This window comes from Lepidochelys kempii, chromosome 1, assembly GCF_965140285.1.
Source record: "Lepidochelys kempii isolate rLepKem1 chromosome 1, rLepKem1.hap1, whole genome shotgun sequence".
NCBI lineage: Eukaryota > Metazoa > Chordata > Testudines > Cheloniidae > Lepidochelys > Lepidochelys kempii.
Genome location: NC_136380.1, coordinates 217421029 through 217441386, shown reverse-complemented (window position 1 = coordinate 217441386; position 20358 = coordinate 217421029). Strand labels below are relative to the sequence as shown.

The 20358-nt window shown below is 48.6% G+C and overlaps 1 protein-coding gene across 2 annotated transcripts in view; it reads left to right on the top strand.

Moving 5' to 3' along the window:
- Positions 1-20358, top strand: part of LOC140898950 (alpha-2-macroglobulin-like) — a 54243-nt gene that overhangs the window by 20644 nt on the left and 13241 nt on the right. For both annotated transcript variants that reach the window (XM_078848992.1, XM_073313584.2), the window contains exons 19-31: positions 4382-4475; positions 5196-5424; positions 5808-5934; positions 10792-10913; positions 12191-12242; positions 12915-12998; positions 13421-13597; positions 14159-14243; positions 15460-15616; positions 16299-16373; positions 17281-17446; positions 17892-18115; positions 19103-19321. In XM_078848992.1, the coding sequence (XP_078705118.1) occupies positions 4382-4475; positions 5196-5424; positions 5808-5934; positions 10792-10913; positions 12191-12242; positions 12915-12998; positions 13421-13597; positions 14159-14243; positions 15460-15616; positions 16299-16373; positions 17281-17446; positions 17892-18115; positions 19103-19321 (1811 nt within the window). The remainder of the gene's footprint in view (positions 1-4381; positions 4476-5195; positions 5425-5807; positions 5935-10791; positions 10914-12190; positions 12243-12914; positions 12999-13420; positions 13598-14158; positions 14244-15459; positions 15617-16298; positions 16374-17280; positions 17447-17891; positions 18116-19102; positions 19322-20358) is intronic.

Sequence of the window (20358 nt, the reverse complement as noted above, 5' to 3'; positions counted from 1 at the left end):
GTCACCATTGTCACGCTGTCTGGAGTGGCTCACAACCATCACTGTCTACCTTAAGGCAGATTGTCAGAAAGCAGAGCAACATGCCAAACTGTTGGTGTGTTCTATAATTAAATTTCATCAAGCCAGTGACAAATGTGAACTCGTGGATCACTGTACCAGTCTTACCATGGAGTCACAGATGGTCCCCTTAGAGTCTCCAGTTTATCTTGCCACCCAGACAAACTGTGATTAAAAAGTCACTTATACCAAAAATCACCTCACATTTTAGGTGGCTTTCAGTCCCAAAAGACCAGTCACTTATCCCTAGATCTTACGTCAAAGATAATGCTGGTAGCCAATTCTATAGTATGCTAACTGAAGGTTTATTAGCTAACAAAAGGAAATGAGAGTTATTGAGAGGTTGAAGCAGATAAAATATATGCATAGGTGAGTCAGTCTGTAATTCCAAATGGTGGCAGTGATGTAATAAACTGCCAGTTTCCCAAGTCTTTTCAGGATCCCCAGATTGTCTTTGTGGATCTCCGCTTCGCATCTGGTACACTTCCCTGTAAGAGTCCAAACAGTCCAGAGATGCAGGATCTTTCCCTGAATCCATACTTACAGCTTCTTCTCACCAAGAACAAGCTGGGAGGGTCACTACCCACGTGGGGTTTTTCTTTGATGACAGAGTGAGGAATGCATTTAGAGTGTTTGCCTCTGATCATCACACACAATGCCCACTTGCTTTGAAACCTGCACTTTTCTGTTAAAGTTCTTCATTTGCATTGCACAAGGCTTCTTTTTTGTTTGATGGGTTATTTAGTTACAGGGTACACATAATGTAAATGTTTTCTATTGCATTATAACGGATGCAGATAAGTGAAAACAAAGCAAGTAACATCCCACTCATTTTCATGAAGTTGAAACACCACATACACTCTGATACATTTAAAAATCGCTTTGTTCTATACGAACACACAAGTGAATTGGCCGGGGGCTCTGGCATGAGCTGGCACCTGGTCTGTCAGGATCACAACCAGGGTTTACGGACGATTAGGGACAATTGAAGTGGAAGGGGAAAATCTTGATGATGGAATTAGTCAGCTTCAGCCTGGGGCTTCTGCCACTGTCTCTTTATGGCACCAATAGCCCTCAGGTTGTAAGACCCTGATAGTGAACCCAGGTCTTTAGGTGGTATCCTTAGCTGCTATCCCTGACCAACAGCTCTAGTGCTAAAGGCCTATAGACCCACAGCAGCCATGCCCTGGTCCTCTGATTGGATGGACAGATAGCACTCCCAGTGAGTACCTGGGCTATTAAAAGCCCCAACAGGTAGAGGAAGCTGTCTGAGCAACAGATCATTGTCTGCTGATTGCTGCCTAGACAGCCTTGCCTGACCCTGCCTGCTGCCTTGCCTGGTCTGGCCTCCCTGATGCACTGACCTGACCCCTTGGATTGGACCTTCCAGCTACTGACCCTTGAGAGAACTCTGACCACTGCCCCAGGCTGCCTCTGATACTGATCAACCTCCCAGCTGCCCCATCATCTGCCCACATTTGACCACTGCTCTGGACTGCCTCCACCACCAGACATTAGAGAGGTTGAAGCTGACCAATTCCAATATAAAGTTTTTCTTAACTCTTATGCCATAGCTGTACAGGGGGCAAAAAAGAGATTGTTTGCCACTACCATAGAGTCAGTGGTTTTTTTTGGAGTGGTGGGTAGTCTGGAAACATCTGGGCTCTTGTTGCTTGGTGACTGATTTGAACATTTCTCACCAGCAGGAGAGATTGTTAATTGGTGTATATCTGATTTTCAGAAGTGCATTTTCAATTTATGGCAAAGAGCCTAGAGCACTGGATTGGTGGGGTTTTGTGTGTATTATAAATCCAAATAAATAAATAGCGGTGAGGTACCAATAGATCTGGCTAGTTAAACATATTGTAGGCAGAAACTCTGATGCCTCTGCTATTCCAATTCTGGGCTCCCCACACCGCTCTGCCAATGCCTCTCAGTCCTGCCTTGCAGCCCCCCTGCCATTCCGGTCCCCGGCTCCCCACGCAGCTCTGCCAATGCCCCTCAGTCCTGCCCTGCAGCCCCTTGCTAGTCCAGTCCTGTTCAAATGGTAATAGTGGCTTCTATGATAAGCAATATCTATATGACCTTTAGGGCTAGCCCAGGCCAAGCATTGGGGATCTTTTGCTTATGTGATCCTTGCCCCTCAGAATCCAAGCAGCATAAAAAATACAGTTCCTCCTTTTTATCCCTTTGCCCCTTCTGCTTTGAGTTGCAAATTCAGCCATTGGAAGGAATTCAGTGGGCTGTCTCCTCTTCTTGGTGGAGGGGGAGCAATCAGCTGATGTTCCACAATGGTTTGTCTGGTGTTGATGGGCCTTCTTTTGTGGCAGACTGGTATTACACACTCGTTAATGCTTCTTTTCTGTCTGGTGATTCACAGTTACAGAGCAAACATGAAATATTACCTTAGAACAGTGGTTCTTAACCTTTACTGCAGCCTGCACCCCTTTGGTTCTCAAAATATGTTCTCGCACCCCTTATCAAAAATCGTTGAAGTAGGTCAGTTCTTTAAACCTAGATATATCATAACTATAGAATGAAAGAGAGAGAATTATATACATATAAACATAGGTTTGATGAAACAAAGTAGTTATACTTACATGCCTGTGCTTAATTTTTGTTTTCTATGATTTACCTTCTAAAAAAATCTGGCATGTCTTGCACCCCCAGAAAGGGCATCTCGCATCCCCACAGTGGTGCGTGCACCCCAGGTTAAGAACCACTGCCTCAGAACATGGGATACAGATACTATAAGTGAGAGTAATGCCTGCAGCCACTCACAAGGATTGCATAAAGTCTAAACACTGAACACATTGTTATAACTCTAATGCCTAGTTTAACAATACCAATACACAGGTGAGCAAAAAATGGCTGTTATTTTCCACACACACAAAAATAAGGGACAATGGGGAAATCATTTTTTAAAACATATTTTTTGGGTTTTTTTAAATTTTCATTCAAAATAAAAAGTCTCCCCCCGCCCCGCCCCAGTTTTTCAACAACCCCGCCCCCCAGAAACTGTTGATGGAAACAGAAATTTTTGTATGAGAATTTCCATTGAGTCAAAAAGCTGGGTTTTTTCCAAAATAAAATCTTTGAGAAAATTGTCGTGACCAGTTCTAAGGCCGATCCTTTGAAAGGCTGGGGGCTTTGCAGGGATGATGGAGCAGAAAATGACATGCTGGAGTCCTGATGACCCCTCAAACATGCTTCAGACATGGAACTTTCCATTCCCACCCTGCCCACCACAACAGATTTGGGTGTCTGACTGCATCAGTGTAGCTGGAGGGGAAAGTGTCCAGGGTGTGTCTAAATTGCAGTGGGAGGTGTAATTTCCAGCATGGGAGCCAGGTTTGTATAATTTTTGGTGGCGCCCAGAACGGGTCCAAGCAGAGCTGTCCCTTCCATGAGATGGACCAGGGGCAACCGCCCCAGGCCACATGCTTTGGGGGGCTCCACACTTCAGGAGGATGCAGGGTCCAGGGCAACCTGGGAGGTTAGCGGGGGGCCTGGTGCCAGCAGCAGCAAGCAACTCGGCCCCAGCCCACCCCGCCGGCTCCCAGCATCACTCAGTGAAGGGGGCGGAAGCCAGAAAGAGGCAAGGGTGGGGGCTTGGGGGAGGGGTGGAATGGGGGCGGGGAAGGGGTGGGAAGAGGTGGGGCAGGGGCTGGGGGAAGGGGTGGAGTGGGGGTGAAACAGGGTGGGCTGGGGCAAGGTTGTTTGCTGGTGCTGTCGCCAGGCCCCCCGCTAACCCTCCAGGCTGCCCTGGACCCCACATCCCCCTGAAGCATGAGGCCCCTCCAAAGCACAGGGCCTGGGCGGTTTCCCCAGTCTATCCTATGGATGGGACGGCTCTGAGACTATAAGCCCAAACCTTGGTGGAGCTGGGCCCAAGATCCTGAATATTGGTGGAGTTCGAGAACCACGGGCCCATATAACTCGCCGCCTGTGATTTCCAGGCCTGACAGACAAACACGTGCTAGCTTTGATCAAGAGCTAGTGCGCTAAAAAGAGAAGCGTAGCTGTTGCAGCACAGATGGCTGGTTGGGCTAATCACCCCCAGCGCGATCCCGCTTGGGACCCAACGTATGTACTTGGGAGGCTAGCCTGTCATGCCCTCACTCCTACACTTCTACTTTTAGCACACTAGCTTGATCACAGGTAGTGTAGCGTATGTACTTCTACCCAAGCTGGAAATTACACCTCCAGCTGCAGCGTTGACCTACCCTCAGCGATGGAAGCATTAGGCTGGTTTTGATGCATTATATCTGTGCTAATCAGTTGTACTCACACCACCCAGGACATTCAAAGCTAGTTTTCTCAGGTTACCCTGCCATGGCTGAGACCCTTCCAACAGAGGCGGAGACAATTCGAAAGTATTTCCCGGAGACATGGATTTGGGATTTAGTGTCTGTGAAGTGAGTAGCTGGCTGTTGCTGTTCTAACATTCCATTATTTTTTGTGATGATAATATGAATTCCTGATGGTTACTGAGCCTCTTTCATCATCCCAACGTGCTTTTCAAACTCTGTGTATGCAGGATTCACTCAGCCACCTGCAGGCTGTTCCCCATTGGCAGGTGTTTACAGTGCAGAACAACACTGCACAAGCTTCTAGAAAGGAAAGTGAAGAAGAGCCCCATTTCCAATTGAAATTGCAGGGGGAATCTAAGCATTTGGATTGTAATGACCCAGGGATTACTGGGGTGAGCCCCCCTCTTCTTGTTAAAAGGGTTGTGGAGTCTTTAATGATCACAAGTTGTCAAAATATCAGCTGTGTTATCTGAAGGACAGAACCTCCCATGGCACATGACCTCCCAGCACAATGGGCTCAGTGCTAACTCAGAGGGGAGAGCGCTCCCTACTGAGTCCCCACATCACTCCCTGCAGCACAGCGTCATACTGGAGCATTGTGCTCAGTGTGGACTCAGAGGGGAGAGCGTTACCTACTGAGTTCTCCACACCACTCCCCGCGTCACAGCACTCTGTAGCACCACACTGGAGCATTGGGGTCAGTGCTGATTCAGAGGGGAGAGGACTCCCTACTGAGTTCCCCACATCACTCCCTGGAACACTTGGGTTTTCCTTCAGTGTCTGACCAGGCTGTGATCATGATCCTATCTCTCTTTTTGTCACCAGCTCCAACGGAAGTGCTGAATTGCCCTTGACAATCCCTGATACCATCACAGAATGGAAAGCCAACATGTTCTGCTCCTCGAGTGACACTGGCTTTGGCCTGTCCCCAACCGTGTCCCTCAGAGCCTTCCAGCCCTTCTTTGTGGAGCTCACCCTGCCCTACTCCGTGGTGCGTGGCGAGGCCTTCACGCTAAAGGCCACTGTCTTCAACTACCTGACCCACTGCATCAGGGTAAGGGACACTCACACCATCACCATGCAACCAAACCCACAGGCCACACCTCTCTGCGTCACAAACTCCTGTGTCTGTAGCTCTCTTTAGCCCTCGGGCTCTCTGCAGTCCCTGTCCTCCCCAAACACCTGTACACCCAAGCCTCAATGCTCCTGTAACTCCCATGCCACCCCAAACCCCTGTAACTCCAAATCTCTACACCCCTGTAACCATCTACATTTCTAAACCCATGTGTTCCCTCAACCCCCTCTGTCCCATATAGTACCACAAACCCTGTTCTGCCCAGTTCTCTGCACATCCCATCTGCTGTACTGTCTGCATCTCTAGTTACTCCCAATTTCCCTAGCCCCCTCCCTGATGACACGTCTCTGGACAATTGACAGGTCAACATCTCACTGGCTCCATCTGCTGACTTCCGAGCTACCCCTGTGGAGAAGGAAGAGGACTCTTATTGTCTCTGTGCGAATGGAAGAAAAACCGTGTCCTGGGCTGTGACCCCAAAATCTCTGGGTAAGAAGCATTATAGCTCTGATATCTTTGGGGCTGGATGGAGTGGCACAGAAACCTCAGGGGGCAGGGACCTGGTAGCTCAAAAATCTCTTGGTAGGGGATTCAACTTCCCCAAGACACTTCTTTGGGGTGTTTTACTTCAGTCCTTGGTTGGGGAGTGATAAAGCTCCTCCTCAGACAAGACAGAGAACCCTAAATGGTTTTCAGCTGTTGGACCCCTCCATTCAAAAGACACTTGTCTGTTCAGTGAGGACCTCCACCCACATACTCCTCTCTAACACACCAGTAAAAGATGAGAGCTGGCTGGGTCTCTTCTTTCAGCAAGAAAAGCAGGTTATAGTCCTTGGTTCTCACATGGGCCAGGACAGTCATCCAGAATGAGGGTGATTTGTGCTGAGACTGGAAGCCTGAAATACAGTTATCACCCATCTGCTTCACCCCTGCCCATATCACATAGTGGAGAAACCACTTAGTTGAGACACCCCATAGAAAACTTAAAGTTCTGGTTAAATGGCCATCCTTACTAAGAGAAGAGCCCATCTGAAAGGACTTAAATTGTTGTAAAATCCTGTGCTGATTTAGAGAAGGGCATGAAGCCAATCCACTGATCCAAAAGAGCTTTGAACTCTGAGGTATCTGAAATCCAGTTCAGATCTGGATTCAGCTTTGTGGTTTGAGCTCATCTCTCCACTGAATACAAATACAAGTGTGACAATGAGATTCATTACCTTTCTCCTTTATTTGATCTTTGTTTCTTCTTTCATTCTTCATTTGGCAGCTTTGTTAGTAATGAATCAAAGCTTAGCATTTCTCAAAGCCTCCCTGAGGTGTCTAGCTCCCCGCTGAGCTCTTATTATAGCCCTAGTATCTGGCTGCTCAAAATCAGCAGACAGCCATTCCACCTCCACCCTCCATCCCAGTGGAAATATCTCCCTCTTTGCTTCACAGATATGAAGTGCACAGCAATCACCTACAACTATGGGGATATTTTTTTCACTGAGGTCTAATCTCTTGAGTAGACAGCGCCAGCAGCCTTTCAGGTGGCCAAAGGCACATTCAACTATCATTCTGCACCTGCTGAGCCTGTGATTGAAGCACTCCTTGCTGCTGTTGGGGTATCCAGTGTATGGCTTTGTGAGCCAGGGGAGTAAAGTGTAGGCTGGATTTCCCAGGATCACTATTGGCATTTCAAAATCCCCATTGGTAATCCTCTGTTCTGGAAAGAAAGTCCTTGCTTGCAGCTTTCTGCATGTGTCCTGCACCTTCCCTGACCATCCCATGTTGATGTTAGTAAAACGTTCCTAGTGATCCACGACAACTTGTATTATCATAGAAAAGTAGCCCTTTCTTTTGGTGTACTCTGGCAAGGTGGTCTGGTGCCAAAATAGGGATATGTGTACCATCTGTTGTCTCACTGCAGATCAGGAACCCTATTGCTGCAAAACCATCCACTGTGTCCGGCACACCGCTGAGAGTCATAGTCTTGTGTAGCAGGAAACAATTAATGGCCCTGCACACTTGCATGACAGCAACTTCCCATGGTGGATTTCCCAACTCCAAATTGATTCCCAACTGAAAGGTAGCAATCTAGTGTTGCAAGCTTCCACAGAGTGATCACCACTCTGTGCAGCTCTCATTTTGGTGTCAATGTGCTGGAGAGCTGGGGCGAGCTCTGCACACAGTTCCAGGAAAGTGGCCTTGCACATCCACAAGTTCTGCAGCCATTGCTCGTCATGCCATACCTACAAAATGTTGTGTTCCCACCAGTCAGTGCTTGTTTCTCAGGCCCAGAAACAGTGCTCCACCATCTGCAGCTGCTCCATGACTGCCAACAACAACCTTGAATTGTTTCTTTCCATGGTTCACAACAAGCTAGCCTGCAAGGAATCGTCATATTCCCCAATGCTCCTCTTGAGGCTCCGGAAATGCTGCAGGATCAGGCGTGTTGTGTTCACAATGCTCATCACAATAGTGCAGAGCTCTGCAGGATCCATGCTTCTCACAGAGATGGCGGATGCGCAGGTTTGCGGTGTTTTTGAAAAGAGGCGCAAAACATTATGGGATGCAGATATTATTATGGGATGGAGAAAATTGCATCATGGGATGTTGAAACCATGTTTCTAATCACTCCTGCATGACTTTTTTGCCCCCATGATGCATTGCAAACCCTTCCCAAAATACCCTGTGCTAGATGGTTGTGAGTTGCACAGTGGAATACTTACCCAGGGTGCACTGCTTGCTGCCCTCAATTCAGGCACTGTTAGTGAGGATGTGCACTGCCGATACAAGGAGCATAGTGTGGACATTCAAAACGGATTTAATTACTGCCGTGGCTGCATGTTGACCTAATTTAGGTCTACTTAATTTTGTAGTGTAGACATGCCCTTAATAAACTCCTGACTACTCTCCACTTAACTCCTTGGTACTAGCCAATTGCATCCCCAAGGAGCAGAACTTTTTTAAATACTATCCTGATTCAGCAGCTGTCATTGCCATTCACTGTTATTAGGCTAAGACCATTTCCTGGGAAACATCTCAGGTGAGCACATCTGGAATAAGTGTGCTGACCCTGTTAAGTAATTTGTGGATCTGATGGAGAATTTAATTATTGCTTCCCCTCATGGCCCTGATGGGCTAAATGGGAGCATTAACTGTTTGCTTGACTCAGCCAAGGCTCTATGGATAGAATCATAGATTCATAGATTCTAAGGCCTGAAGGGGCTATAATGACCCTTTAGTCCTGTGTAACAGAGGCCATTGTCCTCAGCCAGAAATCAGATCCATTACTCCCTGCACTCCTATCCATCTTGCCCAATTCCTGCCAGGACTGGGAAGGCTGCTGCAGAGTGATCCTCATGTCTTTTCTGCACTGTTTTTTTGTTTTTTTCACGATTGTAGCTTCATTGATGTAGCAGCACCAGAACAAACTCTTAGTGTAGACATACTATCTGGTGTAACCTGTGACTTGCACTAGTGCCACATGCCCTGGTTTGAAATGAGAGTGTCAGAGTAGCCACCAGCAAGAGTTGGTGGCTGTACTCTGAGGCCACCAAAAATTTTGTTGTGAGAATCCTTGTCAGACCATGCCTGCACTGGTGTTTTTCACACAGATGTAGCTGCACCAGAGCAAACCCTTAGAACAGTCCTTCTTCACTGGGGTGAGTCACTTTTCACACCAGGGAAGCAGGGCTGTTCTCAGGGTTTGCTTTGGTGCAGCTATATCTGTGTGAAAAACCCAGTGGAGGCATGGTCTAAGATACTACTACCATGTCTACACTACAAACTTATGTTGACTCAAGTTACATCGGCATACAGCTGCCTCAGTTAGCACATTACTTGTATGCATGCATACCTGGCTCCTTGTGTCAGAGATGCGTGTACTTCCCCAGGTGTGCTTGTATCGATGCAGAGTGTGGTGCCCCATGGATAGGTATTCCACTGCCACTTGTCAAAATGAGAGTTACATTAACAATGGAGAAGCAAGTGATGATCGCAATGTAGAAACGAGCTATGCCAAATTGCTATCAGTCAGTTGAGAATCACTTTGGAGTCAAGAAATTCACTGCAGGGGCTGTTGTCATGCAAGTATGAAAGGCCATTGATCGCCCCCTGCTATGCAGGACTGTGATTCTCAGCAATGTGCAGGAGCTTGATGGATGGATTTGCAGCAATGGGGTTCCCAAACTGCGGTGGGGTGACAGATGGCACACACATCCCACTTTTGGCACCAGACCACCTTGCCTCAGAGTACATCAACAAAAGAGGCTACTTTTCTGTGGTTATTCAGGTGTTGGTGGATCACTGACATCAGTCAGGGAAGGTGCATGACGTTCACATCTTTAAGAACACAGAACTGTTCAGAAAGCTGCAAGCAGGGACTTTCTTTCCTGACTGGCGGATTACAAGTGGCAATGCTGAAATGCCAGTTGTGATCCTGGGCGACACAACCTAACCCTTGCTCCCTTGTCTCATGAAGCCATACACCGGCCACCTCGACAGCACCAAGGAATATTTCAGCGAGAGGCTCAGCAGGTGCAGAATGACAGTTGAATGTCCTTTTGGTCATTGGAAGGGGCACTGGCATTGTTCACTCACAGATGGGACCTCAGTGAGGAAAATAGCCCAATGCTGTGTCTTGCATAATATCTGCTCATAGATATCCATGTTCCTATGCTTGGTCCATAGCTGTGCCTGTGCAGCCTCTTCTCCCCCCAGGCCCAGGAGAGCCGATCTCTCCTGTCTGTTCCAGGCAGGAACATGTCTGAAGTGCAAACATGGTCAGCTGGGCAGTTGCACTCGACAAGGGAGAGTTGCTAGGTGTGCCCACTAAGCCGGGCACCCAGGAAAAGGAATTTCAAAAATTTGCAGGGCTTCAAAGAGTGTGTGTGTGTTGTGGGGGGGGGGAGGCTTCTGGTTTCTGTGACCCCTGGCCAGCAGAGTTCACAATGGTGACCAGAGCAGCCAGCGTGGGGCATTGTGGGACAGCTGCTGGAGGACAGTAACTGTCAACATAAGTAATGGAGTGTTTGCACTATCACTGCGTTGACCTAAGCACATCGAACTTGGCTCTATGTCTCTCGGGGTGGCGATGTTATTAGGTCGGTGTAACCGGGCACTTACGTCGGTAGGAACCAAACTGAAATGTAGACACATGCACAACTAGGTTGACATAAGCTGCCTTACCTCAACCTAAGTTTGTAGTGGAGACCAGGCCTACATGAGATATGACATGAGCTCTCCCTCTACAGAGAGGCTTCCATGTAATCAATGGTGCTGAAGAGTGGAGCACCATGGAAATGACATTGACACCCCTGTAGCTGCAGTGCCTGGCAGAACCCTTATCCCCCTTTGTTCCAGGGACTGTGAATTTCTCGGTGAGTGCAGAGGCCCTGGAGACGGAGCTGTCCTGTGGGAACGAGGTAGCAGTGCTCCCTGAGACAGGACGGAAGGACACGGTGATCAAACAGCTGTTAGTGGAGGTAGGTGGGCTGCTTACTCCCTGCGGTATAGAGAAGTGGTAAGTTTTCACACAGTGTGATGTAGGCAAAAAGCCGTGCTATGATGCTCTGTGTAGATTAGGAAAACGGTAATAACTTACAGAGTTGTGACACTATAACTGTCCATGCCTCCTCTGTTATAGGACTTCAGGGCCCATCAAGAACTCTTAAAGAGGGTGGCAGCAAGCCTCCACCTCCAGGCAGAGGAGATGGAGGAGCCCTCAGACTCACTGGTTAACATGCTGTCCCTGTCGGCATCGGGTAGCTGTGACAACTTGCTATATAGCCTAACAGAAGCACATGGGTGGGAGATTCAAAGCACCTAGGGGAATTAGGTGTGCTTTGGAAAATCCCACCCACTATAAGATACAATACTGTATATTCTCTTACAGAAAAAACATTGCATAGTGTGCCAAATAAGCATAACATGGTAACATTGCATAACCTCTCTCTTTCTAGGGCAGCAATGGTTGCTGACATTACACAGTGAAATGAAATAGCACAGGGTAATGCTGCATACCCTCACCTTTGCAGGAAAGCAATAGCTCATTATACAGCACCTATAATCAGTAAGAAATGATACATAAAGCTGCATAGCCTCTCCGTGTGTCATGAAAAAGCAACGATAACTAATGACATTTCATGATACCAACTGTAACATCAGTTATAATAATGTGTAATATCGTCCCTTCCTATTATCCATGTACCCTATTGCTGTCCTTAAATGGAGAGAGAAAATCTGCAGCATTACAGTGTGTAGAATTGCTGATATTCCACTATGTAGTAAGTTGTCTTTAACTTATTGCATCACCTGATGTTAGCAATGACACATAGTGCATGTCCTCTCTGTTATAGGGGCATTAAGGTACCATCTTGCACAGTGTGCTACAGGTAACGAGTAACCCATGCGATAGAGCTGCACTATTCTTCCCCTGGGTGTGAAGAGACAATAACTTATTTGTAGCTGGTTTTTATTTTATTATAACAGATTATTATTTTATGAGTCTACAAGCATCAGTCCATGGAAATTTGCAAATCTCGCTCTTTCTCTAATTCACCCACTTGGCCCTTTACATTTCTCTCTGTCTTCATTCATTGTCCATTTTTGTTGAACTCTCTCTTCTCCCCACCTCTCCTGCTGCCTCTCTGTCCCTTTCTGAAGTTTCCCCACCCTGTCCCCACACAAACTTTGTTCCTGATGCCAGATGTTCAGTCTATCTGCAGCTTCTCACCTTTCTTATTTTCCTTTCCTTCCCAAGCCCGAAGGGATTGAGACGGAAGCAACCTTCAACTCTCTGCTCTGTGCAAATGGTAAGGACCTTTCTGCTGCTTCTTCATCTATGCCCTTTGCCAGTGGATGAAGAGTGACAGCCCCAAGGAGGGAGTGGGATTGTTTGGGAGGCTCTGAGGGTGAGGTGAGAACTTGGGGTGTCAGGATAGAGACTAAGCAATGGTGGGGATGTTTCTGTGTGGCGAGTCAAGACACATTTCCTAATCATGAGGACATTGCTTGAAACATTGAGATCTAGAGCTTGACAAAGCCCAGGAGAATAGACTGCATGAGCAATCCTGGCCCAAGTCCCCGGGGCATGGGCTTAAAGGGGTTTTAATAGGACTTTTCCATCTCTAATCTCTTATTCTCATTCTATGGAATGAAATTACAAACTGGATTCTACCATCTGCTAATTGCCAGCAAACAGGAAAGGCCAAAGAACTGGAGATGGCAGTTTCCCATCTGGCCATATGGTGGCACCTCACTCCATAGAAAGAGCTGAGTTTTCCCCATGGGTCAGAGAACTCCAAGCCAGAGGGTACAGTTGGGGGTCTTACTGTCCAGTTAGGAGGAATGGAGCTGTTGAAAGCAGGGATTCCCCACACAGGGGATGGGTGGAAGGCGGCGTTCCAGGTTCTGCTCTGGGACCCATTCACTGCTGAGCATGGGGGCATTTTATTTTATCCTATCTGTCTGATCTTTTCCCTCAGGAAATTCAGAAGCAGGGAAGATTTCCCTGAAGCTTCCACCGAACGTGGTGCAGGGCTCTGCCAGAGCCTATGTGACAGTGCTGGGTGAGTGCAGCAACTCAGAAAGGACCTCCCCTGGCAGCTGCGGCCACTGCTTCTTGTCTGCCTGCCGTGCCAGCCTTTCCACCTGGTCAGCTACTCACTCCCTTCATCAGTGTCCCCATCATCTCTCCATTCATCTCTTCTTGTCTCTTTTCCTGTTCCTGTTCTCCTTTCCCTGACCTCCCTTTACCAGTCTCCCTGTGTCTTGGCCTTTCTGTCTAAGTATCCCTATTCCTATACCAGCCATCCTCCTACCCTTCCTTCTCCCCATTCTCTCACTCTGTGTTTCCTCTTTCAGGATATGGCTCTGCCCTGTTTTTCCCTCTGTCCTTCTCTCTAACCTGTTACTGCCTGTGCTCTGCGGTGCACTCTGCCTCCGCAGTCCACCTCTGTGCGACACTCACTCCCTGTGTCTCCACCTCCAGGCGATATCCTGGGCACAGCCATGCAGAACCTGCAGCAGCTTCTCCAGATGCCCTTCGGCTGTGGGGAGCAGAACATGGTCCTGTTTGCCCCCAACATCTACATCCTGGACTATCTGAATAAGACAGGGCAGCTGAGCGAGGAGACCAAATCCAAGGCCATCGGATACTTAGTCAGTGGTGAGGAGGGATGGGGCTTTTGTTTCTTCACTTGCTCCCTTCCAAGGTTGTGCTGGGAGCTTTCTGCTTCTGCCTGACTGGCAGAGAGAGCTTCCCTCAGCTGAGGACAGATGGACTGGGTTGTGTATCTGGGGTCCCCATTTGACACGCTCTTGGCTCACTATTGTCAATTGTCTGAGCACTGTTGTTATGCGCACCCATTGCCCCACGAGAGCTACTGGCCGCTGTGTCCATCCTATGAATCACCCCTATAGTGTGGAAACACTGCACACAGTAGCCAGGTGAAATGGCTTCTCAGCCTGGATGCTCTAGCTAACCAGAATGTGGGGTACTCCCTCTACTGGAGTGCGATAGTGCTGCCCATGTGTTGTATGTCAGTTCCCTCTGCTGACTAGCTTGTGGGATGGAGACGTGTATGTTTGTATACAGGTGCTGGCTGGTACACATCAGGTCTACTCCTGTACCTAGCAGCCCCTTTACTGGCTGAGCTGGTGAGCTGCTCTCTCAACCCCTACGGTGTTTTTTCTGATCTATAAATCCTGCTTTAACTCTCCATTTCAGGTTATCAGAGGCAGCTGAATTACAAGCACCTGGATGGCTCTTACAGCACATTTGGGGAGCATTTCAGGCAGCCGGGGAATACCTGGTGAGATGTCTTGCCAGTCACGCCTCCCCTAAACCTCCTCTGGTATATAGTTATGAAGGAAATGTTAAATGTTAGTCAACTGGTGATGCTGTTAAAGGCTTGAGGGCTCGCTGGATCTTTCACAGTCCCTTGGCATAGATCACACCAAAGGGAATAGGCTTCATCAGCCTGCTGTGTATAAAAAGCACCTGTTCCCACTTGGCCTGAGGAGAGAGAGAACTGAAGAGGCAAAGGGGATGGGATGGTTTCAGATCATTTTTGAAAAAAGATGGAGAGATCCAGGGGAGGCTGTTCCAGAGAGGGAGCTGCAGAGGAGCAGACTCTCGTACCCATAGTGGTGGAACTGGGTTAGAGGTAGAGAACATCCTGGTGCTAGAGAGAACCATAGGAATTGCTATGCCATCGATTGCCCATTATCAAGATCATTAATAGGTATATTGAACAACACCAGTCCTAGTTCTGAACCTTGCAGCACCCCACTGTTCGCCTTGTGCTGTGATGAAATTGATCATTTAATCCTAATCTTTGTTTTCTATCCCTGAACCAATTTCTGATCCATGACAACACTTTGACTCTCATCCCATGATTATTCAATTCATTTAGACTTTACAAAAGGCATTTGAGAAGGTCTTTCATAAGAGACTACTAAAGAAATTATGTCAATCAGTTCTCTTTCATTCAGTGCTTTATTGACATGTTCAGGGAATTCTAAGAGATTAGTAAGACACAATTTTCCTTTGCAGAAGCCATGCTGGTTAGACCCTATCAGATCATAATCTTCTGAGTCTTTTATTATTCTATTTTTAATTGTCATTTTGACTAGTTTACCAAGTACAGGCAAACTGGTGTATAATTCCTTGGATCTCTCATGGAGCTCTGTTTAAATATAGATTCAACATTTGCAACCCTGTGACCCTCTACTATAAGAGCTGCATTTAGCATGAAGAGGGCCCATAAGTTTGAGAGACTGGTTGTGTCCAGGGAGGGTTTTATAAACAGGAAGAGAGAGCTTGAACTGGAACCTGAAATCAGTGTGAAGGAGACTGTGGAGGTGTATGAAGGTGGAGGCAATGTATTCATGCTCTCTGCCCCATGGCCACCAGCTCTCTGGGCCCTGTTGCTTCCCCTCAGGCTGGTGATGCCCCAGGACCCTGTCTCCTCCAGCGAGCACAGGGCATGGGAGGGAGCTCTCACTGCTGCCCGCTCTCTGTTGCAGGCTGACGGCCTTCGTGCTCAAGTCCTTTGCGCAGGCCCGCTCTCATGTCTTCATCGAGGAGAAGCACATCCAGGATGCTCTGGCCTGGCTCGCTGGCAAGCAGAAGGACAATGGCTGTTTCCGCAGCTCTGGGATGCTCCTTAACAATGCCATAAAGGTGATGTATCCACCCAGCCGGCTTCCCATGGGCCTCATACAGGATTCCAGTGCCATGGAGAGAGCTGCAACTTTGCATGGGAACAGTTCAGACACTTCAGCACATGGGACCAGGGTGGGAGGAGAAGGGGATGACATGGGCCTGGAAACTACCATGGAGATACGGATGGGCAGATACTGTACTGTACATGGGACCTACTATGGGGAGGAGAAAGGAGAGGGCAGATCCATGGTAACTACCATGGGAGGTAAATGGGGACAGAAACACAGAGGGTGTCTACACGGCAGCTGGGAGTGGACTTCCCACCACAGTAGACAGAAAATAGCAGTGTGGCCATGTGTGGCCATGGCAGCTCAGGCTAGTTGCCCAAATACATACTCCAAGCTTGAGCATGACTGTATTTGGGCAGCCAGACAGAGCTGCCGCCCGTGGCTACACTGCTTTTGTTAGTGTGCCAGCCTGGCCGGGGCTAGTGTGTGCATGTTTGCCTTGCTAGGAAGCACGTTCTCAGCTGCAGTGTGGACATACCCATTTGGGAGAGCTATCATGGGGCATGGCAAAAGTGGGCAGATAAAGGGGATGAGGATGTAGTATGTAGAGAGCTTCTGTGGTGCAGGGCCCAGAGGAGGAAAGGCTTTGGGTGCTGCATGGGGTTAATGTCTCTCTCTGTGGTTCCCTGCAGGGCGGGGTGGACGATGAGGTCACGCTCTCTGCCTACATCACCATCGCACTGCTGGAGATTCCTCTGCCCATCACTGTACGTACTCACACGCACGAAGTCCCCTTCATGAGTTCCCCTGGGTCAGCGGCCTCCCCTCTCCCACATTCCCTATATCCAGCCGAGTCCTGATAGTGGCAGCCTGCTGCCCTGATAAAGGGACCTCTAAGGAAAGGAGGGAAAAAAACAGTTTGGAAAGGCTTTGGCTCTGGCTCTGGTACGTATTAAAAAAAAATAAAGACTCCAGAAGTCATGTCACAAAAAGCTGTAGCGCTCAGTCGCTGTCTCCTGTGTGTCTGGCTGCAGCTCAGATGGGTCTGACCAATGGAAGCTTTCCAGCCTGACAGCGTGGCTACTCCCTTCTTCATTATTCCTGTTCGTTTTATATAGTCTCTGTAAACATACTAGGGGTCTAGTCATGCTTTCCACTGGATGAATGACTAGGAGGGATTGTAGACTAGTTGACAGCTGTTGGCCCATTGCTATCCATGGCAGAGTCTGTTTCATTTGTCTTCCACATATTTTCTTGGTTAAAATTCAATAAATAGCCCTAGACACCTCAGATGACCTTAATTTCTCCAAGTTGTGAAGGCCTCGTATCTAACATGGCTACCCCATGGAAGGCAGGAATGTGATTTTTGTAATTGCTGAGGCAGTCTCAGCTAGACACATTAAAGCCACATTTCTGTGCTCGGTGGCCCTCAGTGATGGGGTGACCAAATTACTACAAGAGCCTGAGTTCACTGGGACCATGCAAGTGACGGGTGTCAAACAGTCACTCATCCCATTGCCAGCATCTGTGTTATGTTAGATCCACTGCACCTCTTATTTAAATCCAGCTGTGCTCTGTGGCCATGAGATGACAGCCTGCATAGGCAGTGCCCAAAGCCTAGCTCGTATCATCACATTGCAAACACTGATTGTTTCCCCTCTATGCTCCCTGCAGCACTCTATAGTCCGTAGTGCTTTATTCTGCCTGGAGACGGCCACAGACCAGGGAGGAAAGCATGTGTACACGAAGGCACTGATGGCCTACGCCTTCACCCTGGCAAGGAAGGAGGAGAAGCGCAGGGCACTGTTGGACTCACTTGACAAGGAAGCTGTGAAAGAGGGTGAGAGCTGTTTATTGGCCCTTCTTCTGCATCCTGGCCCACTGGCCTTACGCAGCGTGGCAGGAGAAGGGTTAGATTGTTATTGCTATAACCTTCAGTCTGTACTGCGGCAGGTCGGGATTATTTAGCCTCTTCACACATTTTAGATCAATGAGCCTTAAAAACCCTGGCACTGGCCATTCTTGGGATCTGACTTCATAAAATGTGGGAGACACAGGCACAGGTGCAGCAATCTAATTAGTCACTGAGAGTTTCCACACCAGGAATGTATCAACCCACTAGAGGGATTATTAATATCTTTATGCTTTGTATTGACATGCCCAGCAAGGGTTGGGACTCCATTCTCCATCCTCAGTGATGGTATGTCAGTAACCCTCTTGGCAACAGCCAGATATTCGGTAATAAACACTTCCTTTTCTCCTCCCTCTCCCTTCTCCCACTGCAGATGGCTCCGTTCACTGGCAGAGGCCCGGAAAGCAGCCAGAGGCCGATCTCCCCTTCTATCACCCCCGTGCTCCCTCCGCTGAGGTGGAGATGACGTCCTACGTGCTCCTTGCTTACCTCACCGCACAGCCGGCACCATCCCAAGGAGACCTGTCATTAGCAGCTCAAATTGCAAAGTGGATCAGCAAGCAGCAGAATCCCAACGGGGGCTTCTCCTCCACCCAGGTGAGTGGTTCCTCTCGCCAGCCTCAGACACCCAGGGCAGGAGGGGGAGGCAGGAGATATATATATCAGGTTGCCAGAGAAGGACGAATAACCCAGCACTGGAAAGGAGACAGACGTCTCCTGGGGAGGGGGATGGGGCGACAGTGCCCTCGCTGCAGGGTTTAGAGAACCTCTGTTTCTGAGGGGTTTAGATCATGGGATAGTCACAGCATGGAGTATGGCTACATCGGATCCCCACAGGCCTTAGCAGGCTAATGAGGCAGGAGACTGGACAAGTGATGCTCTTGTGTACAGAGGGCAGACTTGTCGCCCTGAGCATCTATGAGCTTTCCCCAGCTCCCCCCAGCACTGACCCCATCCAGCCCGGCCAATCCAGCTTGGGAGCTGAGGCCTTCCCAGAGAAGCAGCAGCAGCCAGTCACTGCCAGACACACCTTGGTGGGGTGGGGGCACCATCCCGAGTGATGTAGAACCAGAAAGTGCCACCTGATTAAAGGCAGCCCAAAACATATCCCTCTTGAAGACAGTGCACAAAGTGTTGCCCTCTGGAAGACTACTTCATGGAGGGATTTGGTTAACACAGTAGGGTTGTAATTCTGGTTTCCTGCTGCTGAGGCATGTGGGTGCATCTGCCTCTGTTATCTGTCTGCCCTCAGTTGTCCCTTCAGGTTGGTCCTTCACAGGAGGGTGGGTGGCTTCTTCCTTCAGCTCCCTGTGGTGGAGTGTCAGAAATCCCAAGGCCTACATTCCGAAAGGTACTTAGACACTTGGCTGCTTTCAGTGGGAGAAAGGTGCTTAAATACCTTTGAGGGTCTGGGCCCAGGGAATAGGTGAATGGCTTCTGGGAGTGATGGGTGGAAATGGGAAAAGCCGACCTTTCTGAGCAGGGCAGTGCTGTGTGGGAGGAGCCGGTGTGGTAGGGGCTCCAGGCCCATAGAAATGGCTCATTCATTCCCTTGGGCACCTTGGCCCATCTCTTGTCTGTCAGGACACAGTGGTGGCACTCCAGGCCCTGTCCCAATACGGAGCCTCTACTTACACCAAGAGCGGAGGAGCGTCCACAGTGACCCTGCAGTCCACAGGGAACTTCCAGGCCCAGTTCCAGGTGGATCACACAAACCGTCTGCTGCTCCAGCGTATGGCACTGCCAGAGGTGCCAGGGGACTACAGCATGGGGGTGACAGGAGAAGGATGTGTCTACGTGCAGGTATGGGGCTCTGGGGCAGGTGGAGAGGGAGAGGCTGCTGCTGAGGGAAGCCCATCTCATTCCTATTGGAGATAGCATGGTGAGGTGAGATGGGTAGGGGAGGGAAGGGAGAAAGAGATGGGGATGAGGTTGAGAAAATAGGAAAAGGTGTGAGGAGAGAGAACGGCCAGAGTTAGGGAATGGGGAGTGTCAAGGTTCCTTCCCCACTCTGAACTCTAGGGTACAGATGTGGGGACCTGCATGAAAGACCCCCTAAGCTTATTCTAACCAGCTTAGGTTAAAAACTTCCCCAAGGTACAAACTTTGGCTTGTCTTTGAACCATATGCTGCCACCACCAAGCGTCTTACACAAAGACCAGGGAAAGAGCCCACTTGGAGACGTCTTCCCCAAAAATATTCCCCCAAGGCCTACACCCCCTTTCCTGAGGAAGGCTTGATAAGAATCCTCACCAATTTGTACAGGTGAACACAGACCCAAACCCTTGGATCTTAAGAACAATGAAAAATCAATCAGGTTCTTAAAAGAAGAATTTTAATTAAAGAAAAGGTAAAAGAGTCACCTCTGTAAAATCAGGATGGTAAATACCTTACAGGGTAATCAGATTCAAAACAGAGAGAATCCCTCTAGGCAAAACCTTAAGTTACAAAAAGACACAAAAACAGGAATATACATTCCATCCAGCACAGCTTATTTTACCAGCCATTAAACAAAAGGAAATCTAACGCATTTCTAGCTAGATTACTTATTAACTTAACAGGAGTTGTGAGGCTGCATTCCTGATCTGTTCCCGGCAAAAGCATCACACAGACAGACCAACCCTTTGTCCCCCCGCCCTCCAGATTTGAAAGTATCTTGTTTCCTCATTGGTCATTTTGGTCAGGTGCCAGCGAGGTTATCTTAGCTTCTTAACCCTTTACAGGTGAAAGGGTTTTGCCTCTGGCCAGGAGGGATTTTATAGCACTGTATGCAGAAAGGTGGTTACCCTTCCCTTTATATTTATGACAGGGAGCTAGTGAGAGGAGGAAGGAGAGAGAGA